We start from the raw sequence: 17,775 nt of genomic DNA, 5'->3' as shown, positions 1-17,775 counted from the left end.
TTATCATGAATGGGTGTCCGACTTTGTCAAATGCCTTTTCTGCATTGATGGATAAGATCATGTGGTTCTGGCCTTTGGTTTATGTGATGCATTACATTGATTGTTTTTCTAATGTTGAACCATCCCTGCATACCTGGTATAAATCCTACTTGATCATGGTGAATTATTATTTTTTGATATGTTGCTGAATTCTATTGGCTAGAATTTTGTTGAGTATTTTTGCGTCAACGTTCGTGAGGGATATTGGTCTGTAATTTTCTTTTTTTGTCGTGTATTTACCTGGTTTTGGTATCAGGGTTATGCTGGCTTCGTAGAATGAGTTTGGGAGTATTCCATCCTTTTCTATACTCTGAAATACCTTCAGTAGTAGTGGTGTTCACTCTTCTCTGAAAGTTTGGTAGAATTCTCCAATGAAGCCATCTGGGCCAGGGCTTTTTTTTGTTGGGAGTTTTTTAATTACCTTTTCAATCTCTTCTTTTTTTAAGGGTTTATTTAGTTGTTCTACCTGTTTGTGTTAGTTTAGGTAGGTAGTGAGTTTCTATAAATTTGTCCACTTCCTCTGGGTTTTCCAATTTGTTAGAGTACAATTTTTCATAGTATTCTGTTATGGTTCTTTTAATTTCAGTTGGGTCTGTTGTGATACCACCCATCTCATTTCTTATACGGGTTATCTGCTTCCTCTCTTGTTTTTCTTTTGTCGGTTTGGCTGATGGTTTATCAGTTTTGTTGATCTTCTGAAATTTTTTTTAAGTTTGTTTTTGAGAGGGGCAGTTATAGGTGGGATAAACATAAATCAATAAAATACATTCAGAATGTAGTGTCTTTCTGCACTGATTAAACATTTCCAGTGAAGTTTTTCTTCATCCTTGGCAACCCCACCCAGGGCTTGTCAGTTCCATTATTAGGAAATGTTTCAAGTTGTGTTGAAATCTGCGTGCTTGTAACTCCTACCCATTTGGCATCTGGGCTGCTTTAAACCAGTCCTGGAACTAGGCAGCAGCACAAATAACCCTGCAACTGGAGCTACATGGAACTGAACACCAAAGTAAACTTTCTGAGCTTCCTGGCAGGCACAGCAAAAAGGGAAAATCCTGTTCTAGTTGTCTAGGCAACAGGCAGACTTGATTTATCAGAAGAGCCTGATTTTGTCCCAGCAATAATTCTAGAATGACTTTATTGCAGTGGTTCTCCAACAGGGGTAATTTTTTCTCTTGGGGAACATTTTTGGTTGTCACAAGTGGGGGGGGTGGCGTGGAGAGTGTGCTACTGGCATCTAGTGGTAGACCAGGCATGCTGCTAAACATTCTACAATGCATAGGACAGCTCCCATAACAAAGACTTGTCCAGCCCAAAGTGTCAACAGTACTGAGATTAAGAAATCCTGGAATGTCCGCACATCATCTTTAGAGGAGGCAAGCAGAAGGGGGGCTCTGCAGCCAGCAGACATGGACACTGCCAAGAGGGCCATCTTGTCCTTGTAGAACCAAAAGCTGGACTTCTTCCTATGGAAATGGCAAACTGGCCTTGAAGAACTACCACTCTTGGGGAAAAGCCTCCTGGTTGGGCTTGAGGTTGGCTTCCAGTGGCCAATTGGTTTGGGAACCTTGATCTTCGAAGGTTTTACTCCAGGGCCAGAAAGTCAGAACCATCAAGTCATGTCCATTCCCTGAAACCAGATGCTCAACAGGCCTTGGGCATGGCCATCAAGGCCCATTCTATCCCTCACAGAGCCGGATTCTTGGTGCTGACCTTTTCAGAAGCCAGGTCTTTGAGGTGGGGTGCTGTCCAAGGTACTGGTCCTTAATAAGTTTGCTAAGCCCTGTCAACCACAGGCTTCAGGGACCCACTCCATCCTCCTCTTTTCAACCCTGCCGTTTTGTTCCTGACTGGATACCGACACCCGTGAGTTGTGTCATGTTCTAATGTTGTTTGGTGCCATCTAGACGATTCTGACTCATAGCAATCCTACAGGGCAGAGTAGAACTGCCCCATAGGGTTTCCTAGGCTGTAATCTTTATGAGCGCCCATGGAAGCAGCAGTCAAGAAATCAAACGATGTATTGCAGCAGGCAAATCTACTGTAAAAGACCTCTTTAAAGTGCTAAGAAGCAAGGATGTCACTTTGAGGACTAAGGTGCGCCTGACCCAAGCCATGGTATTTTCAATCGCCTTATATGCGTGTGAAAGCTGGAACATGAATAAGGAAGACTGAAGAAGAATTGATGCCTTTGAATTAAGGTGTTGGAAAAGAATGTTGAATACACCATGGACCGCCAGAAGAACAAAAAAATCTGTCCTGGAAGAAGTGCAGCCATAATACTCCTTAGAAGGGAAGGTGGTGAGACTTCGTCTCACGTAGTTTGGACATGTTATCAGGAGGGACAGTCCCTGGAGAAGAACATCATGTTTGGTAAACGAGAGGGTCATCAAAAAAGAGGGAGACCCTCAACGAGATGGATTGACACAGTGGCTGCAACAATGGGCTCCAATATAGCAACGAATGTGAGGATGGTGCAGGGCCGGGCAGTGTTTTGTTCTGTTGTACACAGGGCTGCTTTGAGTTGCAACTGACTTGATGGCACCGAACAACAGCACAACAATCTTCATGTGAGCAGATCACCAGGTCTTTTCTCCCATGGAGTCACTGATGGGTTGGAACCGCCGCCAATCTTTCAATTAGCAGCTGAATGCTTAACTGTTGCACCACCAGAGCTCCTTTATGTCCTAATAACTTCTGGCAATTTACCCTGGATCCAAGAAGAACTAGGTGGTGCCCGGCTACCACCAATGACCACCCTGACAGGAACACAACAGAGAGTCCCTGATGGAGCAGGAGAAAGGTGGGGTGCAGAACTTAAATTCTAATAAAAAGTCCAGACTTAATGGTCTGATTGAGACTGGAGGAACCCCAGAAAGCATGGCCTCCGGACTCTCTGTCAGCCAAGAACTAAAACAATTCCTGACGCCAACTCTTCAAACAAAGATTGGACTGGACTGTGGGACATAAAATGATATTCGTGAAGAGTGTGCTTCTTAGCTCAAGTAGATATGTGAGACTAAACGGGCAGCTCCTGTCTGGAGATGAGATGAGAAGGCAGAGAGGGTCAGGAGCTGGTTGAATGGACATGGGAAATTAGGGGTGGAAAGGAGGAGTGTGGTGTCACAGTATAGGGAGAACAATTAGGGTCACATAACAACGTATGTATACATTTTTGTATGAGAGACTTACTTGAAATGTAAACTTTCACATAAACTACAACAATAAACAAACAAAAAAGAATAGTAAAAAAAAAGAAAAATTACCCTGGATCCAGCTCTGACCCAGCCAGCACCACTCAGCTTCCCAGCTGTGCCTACCCTGCCCTGCCTTGTCTCCCTCCCCTGTCCTCACCTTCATCCCCAGAAAGGAAGCTCCCCTCCCTGATCACCCACCACACAATGCTAACAGATTTGTGCATTTCTGATTTATAACAACCTAATGAGAGAGCTGCATTGGTGATTCAGTGGTAGAATTCTCACCTTCCATGTGGGAGACCTGGGTTCGATTCCTGGCCAATGTACCTCATTGGCAGCAGCCACTACCTGCCTATCAGTGGAGCCTTGCATGTTGCTATGATACCAAACAGGTTTCAGTGGAGCTTCCAGACTAAGACAGACTAGGAAGAAAGGCCTGGCAATCTACTTCTGAAAATCAGCCCATGAAAGCTCTATGGATCACAATAGTTCCAAACATTGTGCATGGGGTCACCATGAATTGGGGGTTGACTCAATACAGCTGACAACAATTTTACAGATGAGAAAACTGAGGCTCAGAGGCTTGCCCAAGGTTACCACCCAGGGTGTAGGGGACTCAGGATTTGAACTCTGTCCATCCAAGCCCAGGAGCCCTGGTGGCATAACAGTTAAGCATTCGGCTGCTAAACTAAAGGCTGTGGTTTGAACCCCCCCAATGGCTCCATGGGAGAATAGACCTGGTGATCTTCTTCTGTAAAGACTACAGCCAAGAAAACCCTATGGGGCAGTTCTATTCTGTCACATGGGGTCGCTATGAGTCAGAAAAGACTCGACGGCACCCAATAACAACCATCCAGCCTCAGGAGCCTGTCTTCTCAAACCTTTGTGACTCTGTCTCTGTCCAGCACTATGACTCCATACTCTCCATGCCAATCAGTACTTGCCTCCACTGTCTGATACCTTACGCTGAGTCCTAGTGCTGAGCCTTTGCTGGAATAGCCTCCCTGCCCAGGAGGGGGTGACCGCAGGGTCCACAGAAGTGCCTGGACATCCAGGGTTTTCTCATTGAAGTCACTCCCTGCCTGTACAGCCCTCCCTCCAGCCCCTACTCCCCCAAGCTCCCTCTTAAATGGCTGGGTGATGAGGGGTATCATGGATTGAATTGTGTCCCCCAAAAATATGTGTATCAGTTTGGCTGGGCTATGATTCGCAGCATTGTGTGATTGTCCACCATTTCGTCATCTGATACAATTTTCCTGTGTGTTGTAAATTCTATCTCTATGATGTCAGTGAGGTGGGGTCAGTGGTAGTTATGTTAATAAGGCAGGACTCAATCTACAAGATTGGATTGTGTTTTAAGCTAGTCTCTTTTCAGATATAAAAGAGAAGCCAGCAGAGAGACAGGGGGACCTCATACCATCAACAAAGCAGCACCAGGAGCAGAGCACGTCCTTTGGACCTGGGGTCCCTGCACCTGAGAAGCTCCTCGACCAGGGGAAAATTGATGACAAGGACCTTCCTCCAGAGCCCACAGAGAGAGAAAGCCTCCCCCCGGAGCTGATGCCCTGAATTTGGACTTGTAGCCTACTAGACGATGAGAGAATAAATTTCTCTTTGTTAAAGCCATCCACTTGTGGCATTTCTGTTATAGCAGCACTACATAACTAAGACAGGGGGTACTGTTGGAGAAGGAACCAGGGATGTTGCCAAGGTGGTGTTTATTGCTGGCTGTGGCATGGGTAGATGGGAGTCTGGGGGGCCTGAGCGTCCTTCCTTTCCTCGCAGCCCAACTTGCGAGGTATGCCCAGGGGCACGTGGCTCTCCTGGAAGTTACCCCAGGTCAGTGTCACGGGACCCTGGTACTTGTAGGGAAACTCCTCCTGGTAGCGGGTAGAGAAGACTCGCTGTCCGCCCAGCGGGGGCTCCACGTGGGTGTACTTGCACTGTGGAGACAGGATGAGCGGCCTGGTTGGGCAGCCTGGAGGGCAGTTGACCCACCCAGGCCACCCCATGGTGCCCATGTACCTTGGGAACATCAAAGCTGGGGAGGGGCTGGGCCAGCTTTAGCTGGTGTCTGGGTTCGAAGCTGGTCTGACCCCAGAGCTGAATGAGAAGCTGGAGCAAAACCAAGGGTGGCCCTGGAGTGACTGCAGGGCTGGGGTGACTGTAGGCAACCCCGAGGTAGCCCTCAGCTCAGGGTATAACCTTGCGCTGATCCTGATGTGAAGATGCCTTTGAGCTGATCCTGACCCTGGGGTGAGCTAGGATGACATTAAGATGACCCTTGTGCCCTGGGGTGACCCTAGAGTGACCCTGAGCTGGCTCTGCACTACCTCCGATTCCGGGGAGACACTATAACTGTCCTGCAATAACCCTGGTGCCCCTCCCAGGATTTGGGGCTGACCCGGTCAGGGGCATACCCCCCTGTCCTTCCTCACCCGCTGTAGCAGCTCCTCAGTCACCAGGGCCGGAGCTGTTCTGTGCGGCTTCAGCATCTTCTGGTTCATGGTTAAAAAATCTGGCTCTGGACATTTGGGTGGGGTAGCTGAGTTGAGGGACGGAGGGAGACGAAGAGGGGCCAAGAGGGCGGGCCTTGGGAGACTAAGGGTCGGGGAAGGTTCTGGGGCAGAGTTTGGGGCAGTGCCGGGGGCGGGGCAAGGGGCAGGGCCGTGTGGGGCAGGGTTGTCCTTGGGCGGAGTAGGGATCCTGATAGATTCAGGCTGGGATCTGGACCATCAGGAGGTGGAGCTAGAGTCAGGGAGTGGACGGGGCGGGGGCAGGGCCAGAGTCGTCAAAGGAGGGAGGCTTTCCAGAGGGGGCGGGGCCGTGCTTACTGCCCGTGCCCTTCGGCAGGTTGCTCTCCAATAGGTGGAGGTTGAGCGCTTTCAGTGGCTGCTGTGCCTCCGGGGCTAGGTAGTCCGAGCCCATCGAGGTCTGGAAGAAGTGTCCAAGCAGGGATGGCTCCCCTAGAGTCACGTGGTTCTGCAATTTCTCGTGGGGCAAGTGGCGGTTGGGTGGCCGGTTCAGAGGCGGTGGCTGTAGGACCACATGGCATCTGGGAGGCCCCGTGTTGGATGTCCCGAGGCCCCGGTCCGCCCTCTGTGACCTTGGACAGCTCCCTCGCCCTCCCTGGGGCCCCCCGTGATCTTGCTGGGGAGTTAGTACTGTTACTTCATTTTACAGACAGAGCCACCGAGGCCCAGAGCGGTTAAGAGACATACCCTAGATCACTCAAATAGATCAATGGGATGCCCGCATGCATGCCACGCTCACTCCCACCCCAGGGCCTTTGCACCTGCTATTGGCTCTGCTGGGAAGCTCTTTTCTCCAGTGGGCCCTGCCACCTTCTCCCCATCCTGCTGACCTGGCCGAGGAAGAACTGCGTGGAGGTGGTGAGGCTGCCCGGGCCAGGGCGCTGGTTTCCTTCCAGGATGTGTGACAGCGGAGTCTGGTCGTGACCAAGAACAAAAGGCTCTGCCAATGGCAGAGTGAATGCTGAGGCGCTCTGGGCGGCGGCCATCAGTGCGAGGGGCAAGGGCAGGCAGCGGGATCTTACCTAGCTCCCGGGGGTAGAAGTGCTGGGTCTTGGTGGTGGCATCGTGGAAGAGGCCGTCTCCAGGACGAATATTCACATAGTAGATGTGGGCCGTGGCCTGAGCCTTGTTATACCTGCAAGAGAGGTGAGAGCCACCAGGCCGTGGGAGGGGGGTCCCGGGTAGGGGAGGGCTTAGGGGTGGAGCCTGGGGCGATGCTGAAGTTGGTTACGGTGGAGCCTGGTTGGAGGGGCGGAGCCAGGGTGGTGCCAAGAAGGCCAGAGGCGGGGCCATCTTAGAAGAGTCTGAGGGCGGGGCCAGCTAGGGTAGGCTCGCCGCTCAGGGGGTGGAGCTGGAGTCTGACAGAGGGCAAGAACTAGGGTTGGGTCCCGGGGCGGATACAGAAAGGGGCGGGGCCATGGCCTGGGAGGAGGCAAGACCAAAGGAAGGTTGCCTAATAGCCAAGCCGTGGAGCGCTAATCGTGAAAGACGTGGAACAGTAATGGTCCTGCCCTGCCAGTGGATGGCGACCCACCCCGTATGCCGCTGAGAGCCCTTTGCCCGTCTTGTAGGAAGCCATTGTCCCTTTGTACCTGTCTGGGGGCAGACCCTGGGGCCTGTAGGCCTGTTTCTGCTCAGAGCACATGGGTCCATAGCCAATCTTGCAGTCTCCCAATTCCACACTGGAGGAGGCCTGCGGCAAACAGGGTTGGGATGGCCAGGGCAGCCCATAGCTGCCCTCCCCAGCAGCCCAGCCCAGCCTCGATTTACCCTCTTACACATCAAGGCGGGTGGCTCCGGCAAGGCCTGAAACTGTTTCTGGTAGGAAGTCCCATAGGTCTGTCTCCTATGGTCCCCCTTGAGGGTGTTGGGGCCTCCTGAAGGTGGGCAAGAGGGGAGAGAGCGTGACGGTGTCCAGCGTGGGGTTGATTCCCTGCCGTCTCAGGTCTGGGAACGGGAGCTAGGCAGTCCTGACCCAGTCTAGCCTGAAGACCGCCGGAAAACCTCCCAAATAATAACAATAACGGCAATAACAACAAAGTACGGAGCCAGGTATCTATGTTAAATGCTTTTCCACTTCATCCTTGAGGCTGGGATTACTCCTCCACTTTACAGCCTCTCCAAGGCTCAGAGAGGTTAAGCATCTTGCCAGAAATCACATAAGTTAGGAGCTAGAACTAAGAGTCACATCTGGGTGTGACAGTCCCCGATCCCAGCTTGGAGGGACATCAGCTGGTGACGCCCGACAGAAAGCCCTGGAATCACAGGATTGGAAAAATCACACATGGCGGCTACTCTTGGTTTAGTGCTCACTACATGCTAGGCATGTAGTCCACTCTGGGCTACTTGGGCTTCACCAGCTCCTCTGGAGCAGGGTCCTGTTATTGTACCCATTTCGCAGATGAGGAAACTGAGGCTTGGAGGGGTCAAGTTACTCAGACTCACACTGCTACTAAAGTGGCAGGGCTGAGGCGGGGGTGCTTAGCAGATTTGTCTGACTCTAATACTGACACTGGGGCTGGGTCATTCTCTGTGGTGGGGGCCGTCCTGTGTACTGTAGGACGTTGAGCAGCCTCCCTGGCCTCCACCCACTCCATGTAGCACCTCCCTCCCAGTCGTGACAACCAAAAATGTCTCCAGACATTGTCAAATGTCCCCTGCCTGGGAGGCGGAATCCCCTTCTCCCCTCCGGACTTGAGAATCGCCCAAGGTTAAGTCAATCGCCCATGCTGCCCGGGCGCGCGCTCACCGAGGTGGTAGCAGGGTGCGCGCGGCTTCGGGCAGGGGTCGTGTGGTGGGAAGAGCTCCTGGTGCGTGGTGGGCGGGATGCCCAGCTTGGCGCGGTCGCCGGTCGGCACCGAGTCGCCGGCGAAGATGAGGCGAGCCCGGCGGATCTGCTCGCTAACGCGCGCGGGCAGCTCAGGCCAGCCGTAGGCGGCGCGCGCGCTGGGAACGCCGGGGCCGGCGTGCGCATCCGCGTGCATGCGCAGGTTGGTGAGCTGCATGGCGAGCGTGCGCTCCCGCAACGTATCGCCCGACGGCGCAGACTCCGGCGGCAGCTGCTGGAAGGCCCGGTGCGATTCCGACGGGCAGTCCCTGAGCGCCCAGGACGCGTCCTGCTGGAAGAGGGGCGCGCGCGGCGGCTGGCGGCACGGCCGCAGGCGGGTGACGCCCGGGTAGGCCGGGAAGTCCCGGCGCGACGTGGAGTGCATGGCGCCCTTGTGCAGCCGCGGGTCTGGCCCCAGCGCGAAGTGCGATGCCTTGAGGAAGTCTTGCAGGGGCAGCCTATATGGCAGGAGGGCAGTCGTGGCCATTGCGGGACGCGACGTCACCTGCGAGGGGGCGGAGACGAAGAGCTAAACAAGTGCCCACCGAGGACAATGCCTCATTCCTGTGTGCCAGGCACTGGGCACAGCCCTTACCCCCAGGGAGAGTAAAGATATGAATAATCGTAGTAATCATTTAGTTGGCGCCTACGGCATGCCAAGCACTGTTCGAGGCCCTTGGAGAGACGTGAGTTAACAAAACAGACCAAGAGCCCTGCCTTTGTAGAGTTGATAATGGGGCAGGCAGGAGATGGATAATAATAAATAAATAAAATAAAACCAGTTGCAAAGGAAGAAGGCGATAAGTGCGAATAAAGGAGCCCTGGTGGTGCAACGGTTAAGCGCTCGGCTGCGAACCGAGAGGTCGACAGTTGGAACCCACCCAGCGGTTCTGGAGGAGAAAGACTTGGTGGTCTACTCTAGTAAAGATTACAGCCTAGAAAACCCTACGGGGCAGTTCTACTCTCACATGCACTCGCCATGAGTTGAAAATCCACTGGACGGCACCAAACAACAAGAAGTGCTATTAAAAAGAAAAGTTCAGCAGAGTAGAAGGATTGGGATTTGGGGTCAGGAGGGTTGCAATTTTAAGTAGGGTGGTCAGGGAAAGCCTCACTGAGATGAGAGTTGAACAAAGACCTGAAAAGAATGTGTGTGTGTGGTGAGGGGGGGATCATTTGGCTATCTGAGGGATCAGCATTCCAGGCAGAGGAAACAGCAGGTACAAAGGCCCTGAGGCTTGAGCCGAGTGAGCAAGGGGGAGAGTGGTAGCCAATGAAATTGGAAAGATAATGGGGGGCCAAGTCCCTGAAGGCCTTGATGAGGACCTTGGCTTTTACTCTGAGTGAAGTGGGAGCCATGGTAGGGATTGGAGCAGGGGAGGGGCATGTTATTATACAAAAAAAGTGAATCTGTGGCCAGCGTTTACTGAACACTCACTTTGTGCACATTTTTAGCAAATGAACCACTATTTCACAGGTTAAGGAGGTTGTCCTTTGCTCGGGATTTGAATCCAGGACTCTGATTGTAGAACCCGCAGACTTAACCCCTGCACTCTACAGTTTGTCAGACACGGGAACCCTGTACCTCACCCTCAGTCAAGGCCATTGCTTTCCTCTCCTTCACGTCTAGGAACCACTTCTGTCCTTCAGCCCAGGCTAAACTGTTCTCCTAGGTGCCCCCTGTCTGCCCTCAAGCTGTCTGAGATCTGCTTACCTCCCACTGTCCTTCTCTGACCTTCATCTACAGGCTCCCAACACCCCACTCGGCCAGCCCTGGACTTGGCCTTTGCTTAGAGTAGAAGTGTTTCCCCCACTCTCCTCCCTGCCTGGTTTAGGCTCACTTCCTCCAGGAAGCCCTCCCAGACTGCTTCAGCCCACAAAGACTTGCTCATGTACACCTCTTTAAAAAACATGCATCAAACATTTTAACAAAACCCCAGTTCTCCAGTGTATAGGTTTGTTGCTTTTTCTATCATTTTACCAACTGGAATAGTTGGGAGACAAGAAGATTTCAGAATAGTTTATGGGAGAACCTGGCCACTGAGATTTACTAGCTGGCTAGTATGGATTGAATTGTGTCCCCCAAAATGATATGTGGAAGCCTTAACCCCTGGTACCTCTGAACGTGAACTTGTTTGGAAATAGGGTCTTAGGAGATGTTATCAGTTAACAAGAGATCATACTAGATAGGGTGTGTCCTACTCTCATTTGAGTGGTGTCCTTATAAAAGGAAGAGACACAGAGGGAAGATGGTCATGTGAAGGTGGAGGCAAAGATTGGAGTGAAGCATCTGCGTGCCAGGAACATCAAGGATTGCTGGGAACCACCGGAAGCTGGAAGAGACCAGGAAGGATCCCCCCTATAGCCTACAGAGAGAGGATGGCCCTGCCGACACCTTGAATTAGGACTTGTAGCCTCCAGTCGTTCAAACAAAACAAAGGGATACTGCGTGGTTTAAAACCAGGAAAGCTGTGCGTCAGGGTTGTATCTTTTCGCCATACTTATTCAATCTGTATGCTGAGCAAATAATGTGAGAAGCTGGACTAGATGAAGAAGAACGGGGCATTAGGATTGGAGGAAGACTCATTAACAACCTGCGTTATGCAGATGACACAACCTTGCTTGCTGAAAGCAAAGAGGACTTGAAGCACTTCCTGATGAAGATCAAAGACTACAGCCTTCAGTATGGATTACACTTCAACTTAAAGAAAACAAAAATCCTCACAACATCATGATAAACGGAGGCAATATTGAAGTTGTCAAGGATTTCATTTTACTTGGATCCACAATCAACACCCATGGAAGCAGCAGTCAAGAAATCAAACGACGTATTGCATTGGGCAAATCTGCTGCACAAGACCTGTTTAAAGTGTTGAAAAACAAAGATGTCACCTTGAGGACTAAGGTGTGCCTGACCCAAGCCATGACGTTTTCAGTGGCTTCATGTGTGCGAAAGCTGGACGATGAATAAGGAAGACCAAAGAGGAACTGATGCCTTTGAATTACGGTGTTGGTGAAGAATATTGAATATACTATGGACTGCCAGAAGAATGAACAAATCTGTCTTGGAAGAAGTACAACCAGAATGCTCCTTGGAAGGGAAGATGATGAGACTTGGTCTCACATATTTTGGACATGTTATCTGGAGGAACCAGTCCTTGGAGAAGGACATCATGTTGGTAGAAGGTCAGTGAAAAAGAGGAAGACCCTCAAAGAGATGGATTGACGCAGTGGCTGCAACAACTGGCTCAAACTTAACAACTTAACAACAATTGTGAGGATGGCACAGGACCAGGCAGTGTTTCTTTCTGTCGTACATAGGGTCACTATGAGTCAGAACCAACTTTACGGCACCTACCAACAACAACAACAGCCTCCAGAACTGTGAGAGTTTCTGTTCTTTTAAGCCATCCAGTCTGTGGTACTTTGTTAAGGCAGCCCAAGAAAACGAACACACCAGGTGTTATGGATTGAACTGTGTCCCCCAAAATATGGTTGGAATCCTAACTCCTGTACTTGTGGATGTAATCCTGTTTGGAAACAGGTTTTTCTTTGTTATGTTAATGAGGTCCTATCAGTGTAGGGGGTGTCCTAAATCTAATTGCTGCTTTGTAATATGTTCTTGCTGCGTGTTGTTAAGTAGATCCTGACTAATAGTCGGGCCCCTTATGACAGAATAGAACTGCCCCGTAGGGTTCTCAAAGCTGTAAACTTTACGGGAGGAGATTGCCAAGTCTTTCTCCCGCAGAGCCGGTGGGTGGGTTCGAACCACCAACCTTTTGGTTAGCAGCCGAGTGCATAACCATTTGCCACCAGGGCTGGCTCCTTGCTTTGTGATACAGGGCAGCATAGACACAGAGGTCAGCAAGCAGACACAAGGCCAAGACGACACTGTCTGAAGATGACTGAGGCAGATGAGTCTACAAGCCCAGGAACTCCAAGGTTTGCTGGCTGCTAGTGGCTGAAATCGGAGCTCTGGTGGTGCAGTGGTTAAGAGCTCAGCTGCTAACCAAAAGGCTGGCAGTTCGAATCCACCAGCCACTCCTTGGAAATCCTATGGGGCAGTTCTACTCTGTCCTGTAGGGTCACTGTCATAGTCATCTAGTGCTGCTATAACAAATACCACAAGTGGATGGCTTTAACGAAGAGAAATTTATTTCTTCACAGTAAAGTAGGCTAAAAGTCCAAATTCAGGGCGTCAGCTCCAGAGGAAGGCTTTCTCTCTCTGTTGGCCTTCTCATCAATCTTCCCCTGGACTAGGAGCTTCTCTGCGCAGGGACCCTGGGTTGAAAGGACGCACTTTGCTCCTGGCACTGCTTTCTCGGTGGTATAAGATCCCCATGTCTCTCTGCTTGCTTCTCTCTTTTATATCTCAAGAGATTACCTCAAGACACAGTCCAATCCTGTAGATTGAGTCCTGCCTCACTAACACAACTGTCGCCCATCCTCCCTCATTAACATCATAGAGGCAGGATTTACAACATATGAGAAAATCACACAGTACCAGGAATCATGGCCCAGCCAAATCGATACACACGTTTTTGGGGAGACATAATTCAATCCATGACAGTCGCTATGAGTTGGAATCCACTCAACAACAATGGTTAATGGTTAGAGGCTGAAATCAGGAGCCCTGGTGGTACAAGCAGTTAAGCACTCAGCTGCTAACCAAAAGGTTGGCGTTTCATACCCAGCCAGTGGCTCTGTGGGAGAAATACCTGGCTATCTGCTCTTGTAAAGATTATAGCCTAGGAAACCTTAGGGGGCAGTTCTACTCTGTCACATGGGATCAATATGGGTCAGAATCAACTCAACAGCACGAAACAACAAAAAGATGAAATACAAAAACTGACCTCTCCCTCCAGCTGGTCCCCTGATTGCAGACTTCCAGCCTCCAGAATCGGGAGAGTAAACTTCTGTTCTTTTAAGCCACTAGCTTGTGACACTTTGTTTTGGCAGCGTGAGGAAACTCATTCACCAGATAACCTTGGAATAAGTAATTTAGCTTCTGTGAGCTTCAGTTTCCTCATCTGTACATTGGGGATGAGGATGGCATACCTACCTCAAGGGATGGCATGAGGACTTAGGAGTCTTGGAAAATGCCCTTAGCAATGGACCTGGCCCTCGGTTCTCTCTCTGTGCCTGGTCTCCCAGAGGATACTCACATGTTCCTTCCAAGACTACAACTGAGTTTTGGGGCCCAGCCTAGCCCAGCCCATTGTGACCCCAAGAGCTTCCCCTGAGAATGCTGTCACAATGGTCACCCAGCAACAGTGGAACCAGACAGGAGGAAAACCAGGAGGGAAGCCAGAGCACCTGGGTTTGAATCCTGGCTCCTAAGAGCATGAGGGATGCTTGCAAGTGATTTGACTTCTTAGAGCCTCAGTTTCGTCATCTGGAAAATGGAGCTGGAAATGGTAACCACTTCAGAAAGCCACAGTGAGGATTTGATGAAACAGGCTGCCAGTGTCTATTATTACTATTTCCCCCAAGTTTTCCTGCTCCTGCTTCTCTGCCACATAACGCCCCCCACACAGGAGGGGCTGGCCTGTCTGAGTCACTGCACCCCTTAATGTCATTCCAAGGCACCCTTTAAAGGTGTCTGTGCCCTCCGGCCGACCATCAGGGACCCCCTGTGGATGGACAAATTCCGGCTTATTGCTTATTACCTCCAGGTGAAAGAGGAAGACCCTCGACAAGATGGACTGACACAGTAGCTGCAACAGTGGACTGAAGCATGACAACGATTGTGAGGATGGCGCAGGACTAGGCAGTTTTTCCTTCTGTTGTGCACAGTGTTGCTACGAGTCGGAACCGACTCAACAGCACCTAACAACAACACTCACTACCTCTAGGGAGAGCACACAACACAGGGAACCGTGGGAAGTCACAGTAGGAGAGTTGTTACCGGCTATGGGTTTGGCCGCTGACTCATGGCGACCCCACGCACAACGGAATGAAATGCTGCTCTGTCCTGCTCCATCCCCATCATCGGTTGCTGATCAGACCATTGTGAGCCATAGGGTTTTCATTGACTGACTTTTGGAAGTCAGTTGCCAGGCCTTTCTTCCTAGTGCACCTTAGTCTGGAAGCTCCTCTGAAACCTGTTCAGCATCCTAGCAACATGCAAGCTTCCACTGACAGACAGGTGGTGGCTGCGCATGAGGTGCCTTGGCCAGGAATCGAACCTGGCTCTCCCACAAGAATTCTACCACTGAACGACCAATGCCCCCAGAAAGGTGTTAAGAGGGGACAGTTTGTAGGATTTAGGCTTCTGTGCCTCTCTAACATGTTGAAAAGCAATGACGTCACCTTGAAGACTGGGTGTGCCTGACTCAAGCCATGGTGTTTTCAATTGCCTTGTATGCGTGGGAAAGCTGGACGATGAATAAGGAAGACGAAGAAGAATTGACGCCTTTGAGTTGTGGTGTTAGCAAAGAGTACTGAATATACCGTGGACTGCCAAAAGAACCCACAAATCTGTCTTGGAAGAAGTACAGCTAGAATGCTCATTAGAAGCAAGGATGGCGAGACTGCGTCTTACATACTTTGGACATATTGTCAGGAGGGATCAGTCCCTGGAGAAGGACATTGTGGTTGGTAAAGTAGAGGGTCTACGAAGAAGAGGAAGACCCTCAAGGAGATGGACTGACACAGTGGCTGCAACAGTGGGCTCAAGCATGACAACGATTGTGAGGATGGCGCAGGACTGGGCAGTGTTTTGTTCTGTGGTACATACGGTTGCTCTGAGTCAGAACCAACTCAGTGGCACCTGACAACAACAACAGGCTTGTGTGAGGTGTTTTAGGGGAGGGTTTAAGGAAGCAGAACTTTGCTATATGTCAGATGCTTTTACTGATTGGAAATTTTACACTTTCTTTTTTGAGATGATCAAGCAAATAAAAATAATATATAAAAGAACAGGAAAAAGCTATTTTTGAAAGATAAATGGAACAATGAAAGATCAAAGGGTGGTGATCCTGACCTGGTTCACCATGCCCCAAATCACCTACTGAGTGGGTTCCTTCTCACTAAAGTAATTCAAGCAAATGTCATTTTATCCCCTGGGTTGAGGCCAGATCACCTGTTCCCCAGCCCCCAGGCCAGCTTTGGTCCGGCTAAAAAAACTGGTTGCTGTTGAGTCAACCCCATGTGTGTCAGAGTGGAACGGTGTTCCATAGGGTGTTCAATGACTGAGTTTTTAGGAGCAGATTGCCAGGCCTTTCTTCTGAGGTGCCCCTGGGTGGACTTAAACCTCCAGCCTTTCAGTTAGTTGCTGAGTGTGTTAACTCTGTGTACCACCGGGGTAGATGTTTAACATACATTTCCACCTAGTCCTTTTGTCTGCTGGGTAAAGAAGGATCCAGAAGACAGATCCTGGATGCTGTCAGAATGCAGAGTAAAAACAGTAGCCGTTGAGTGGACTCTGACTCACGGCAACCCCATGCGTGTCAGAGTAGAACTGTGCTCCATAGGGTTTTCATGGCTGTGACCTTTCAGAAGCAGATCGCCAGAACTTTCTGGGTGGGTTCGAACTGCCAGCCTTTTGGCTAGTAGTCGAGCACTTAACCATTTGCGCCACCCAGGGACTCCCAGATGCAAGGTGGTGTGTGTGTGTTAATCTATTACTGAGTATCTTAATATTTTTTACGAGGAATCAGGAGTGAAGCAAGACCACAGCTGTGATTAGTAAAGTAGCAGTACTCATTTGTATTAGCCAGGCAAAGAGGATGTCGGGTCGTTTTTGTGGTTTGGACAATATTCATGTTTTGTCTGTGTCCAGACGGGATAACAGAACGGTCTTGTTTTGTCCTGATCCATCATGGTCACACAGTGGCCTTGTCCGATGTTGGCGTTCTGTGGATTATGTTCGACAGGAGAACACCACAGTCCAGCTGTGAGCGCTAGGCCAGCTCTTAGCAACACCAAGGCCAGCTGTGAGGCCATACCAGCTCCCGTCTCTCTCAAAGGTCGAAGTCAGCCCTAACCAGACGGCGGATGCTGGGAGGGTGGGCAGGGCCTCTCAGGCTCACTGCTCTACCCCTGGTACCTAAACAGAGCCTGGCACACAGTAGGTGCTCAGAGAAGTGCATTGTGCTGTTGTAAGGCTGTCTGGGACAGCATTGGCTCAAGACAAGAATCTGCTCACTCTGAAGCTAGAGGCCACTTTTCCACTGCAGCCCTTGAACTTGACTTGCATTTCTCTGTTGCAGAAAGTGTCCCCAGACCCCTGGACCCAAGTCCTGGGGAGTTAGGGAACTACCGGTGACCTTAGGGATGGCCATGGTCAGATGAGGGAGTTAAAGAGACCCTAAGGGTGGCTGAACCGCATTACGGACATAATGTCACTGAACTATACTTGTGAACAAAGTTGAAATGGCAAATGTTTTGTTGCATTTATCTTTATCCACAATTACAAAACAAAGCAAGGTAATTAGTAAAGGATGTCTGCCCTGGGCATCGTGCTCTTTTAAAGAACTGTCTGTATGGGATCAAATTGACAACAGTAACTCTGAAGATAAGATAGGAAGCCTAGGGGGCAGTGAGTTTATGTTAATCGGGGAGGAACAACTTGGAAAAGGAGAGTGAGAATGGTTGCACAATTCGAAGAATGTAATCAGTGTCACTGAATTGTCCATGTAAAAACTGTTGAATTGGTGTATGTTCTGCTGTGTATTTTAAACAACAACAAAAATAATTTTTTTTAAAAAAGCAACTTAAATACCTGATTAAACATTTGAAAACAGGCCCACCATATAACTGACCTATCATATTAAGGGAACCAAGTACGTATTAATACAGTGTGTAGAGGGTGGTCACAAGTTTGTAAAAGAACATGCTTTTGCATTTGGATAAATATTTATACATTTTATTCAAATCCACCTACTGGTGCCACAGAAGAAAGGCCTGGTGATCTGTTTCTGTAAACATTATAGCCAAGAAAACCCTATGGAGCAGTTCTACTCAGTAACATATGGGGCTGCCACGAGTTGGAATTGAATCAACAGCGATGCTTTTTTTTTTTTTTTTTTCTTTTTTGGTTAATTTGGCAAAACAAATAAAACAGAAAATTTTGTTTTCAAATACTGGTTATGAAACACTCTGTTCAATAAAATAATGATTACCTCTACTCTGAAAAAAAAAAAGAAAGAAAAAAGCGTTTCTCAGGCTATTGTGGGGA

At 49.8% G+C, this 17,775-nt stretch overlaps 1 protein-coding gene across 1 annotated transcript; it reads right to left on the bottom strand.

Annotated features, from left to right (window-relative positions):
• Positions 1-4,951: 4,951 nt before the first annotated feature.
• On the bottom strand, positions 4,952-9,081 carry SAXO5 (stabilizer of axonemal microtubules 5). The gene is made up of 8 exons (XM_004378590.3): positions 8,517-9,081; positions 7,538-7,644; positions 7,360-7,460; positions 6,790-6,902; positions 6,598-6,707; positions 6,068-6,269; positions 5,672-5,757; positions 4,952-5,176 (listed from the first exon to the last, which is right to left on the bottom strand). The coding sequence occupies exons 1-8, from the start codon at positions 9,079-9,081 to the stop codon at positions 4,952-4,954; spliced, it is 1,509 nt and encodes a 502-aa protein (XP_004378647.3).
• Between the last annotated feature and the right edge of the window lie 8,694 nt (positions 9,082-17,775).

This window comes from Trichechus manatus, unplaced genomic scaffold, assembly GCF_000243295.1.
Source record: "Trichechus manatus latirostris isolate Lorelei unplaced genomic scaffold, TriManLat1.0 scaffold00057, whole genome shotgun sequence".
Classification (NCBI taxonomy): domain Eukaryota; kingdom Metazoa; phylum Chordata; class Mammalia; order Sirenia; family Trichechidae; genus Trichechus; species Trichechus manatus.
Note: the sequence above shows the minus strand (reverse complement) of the source record. Positions and strands in the feature narration are given on the sequence as shown.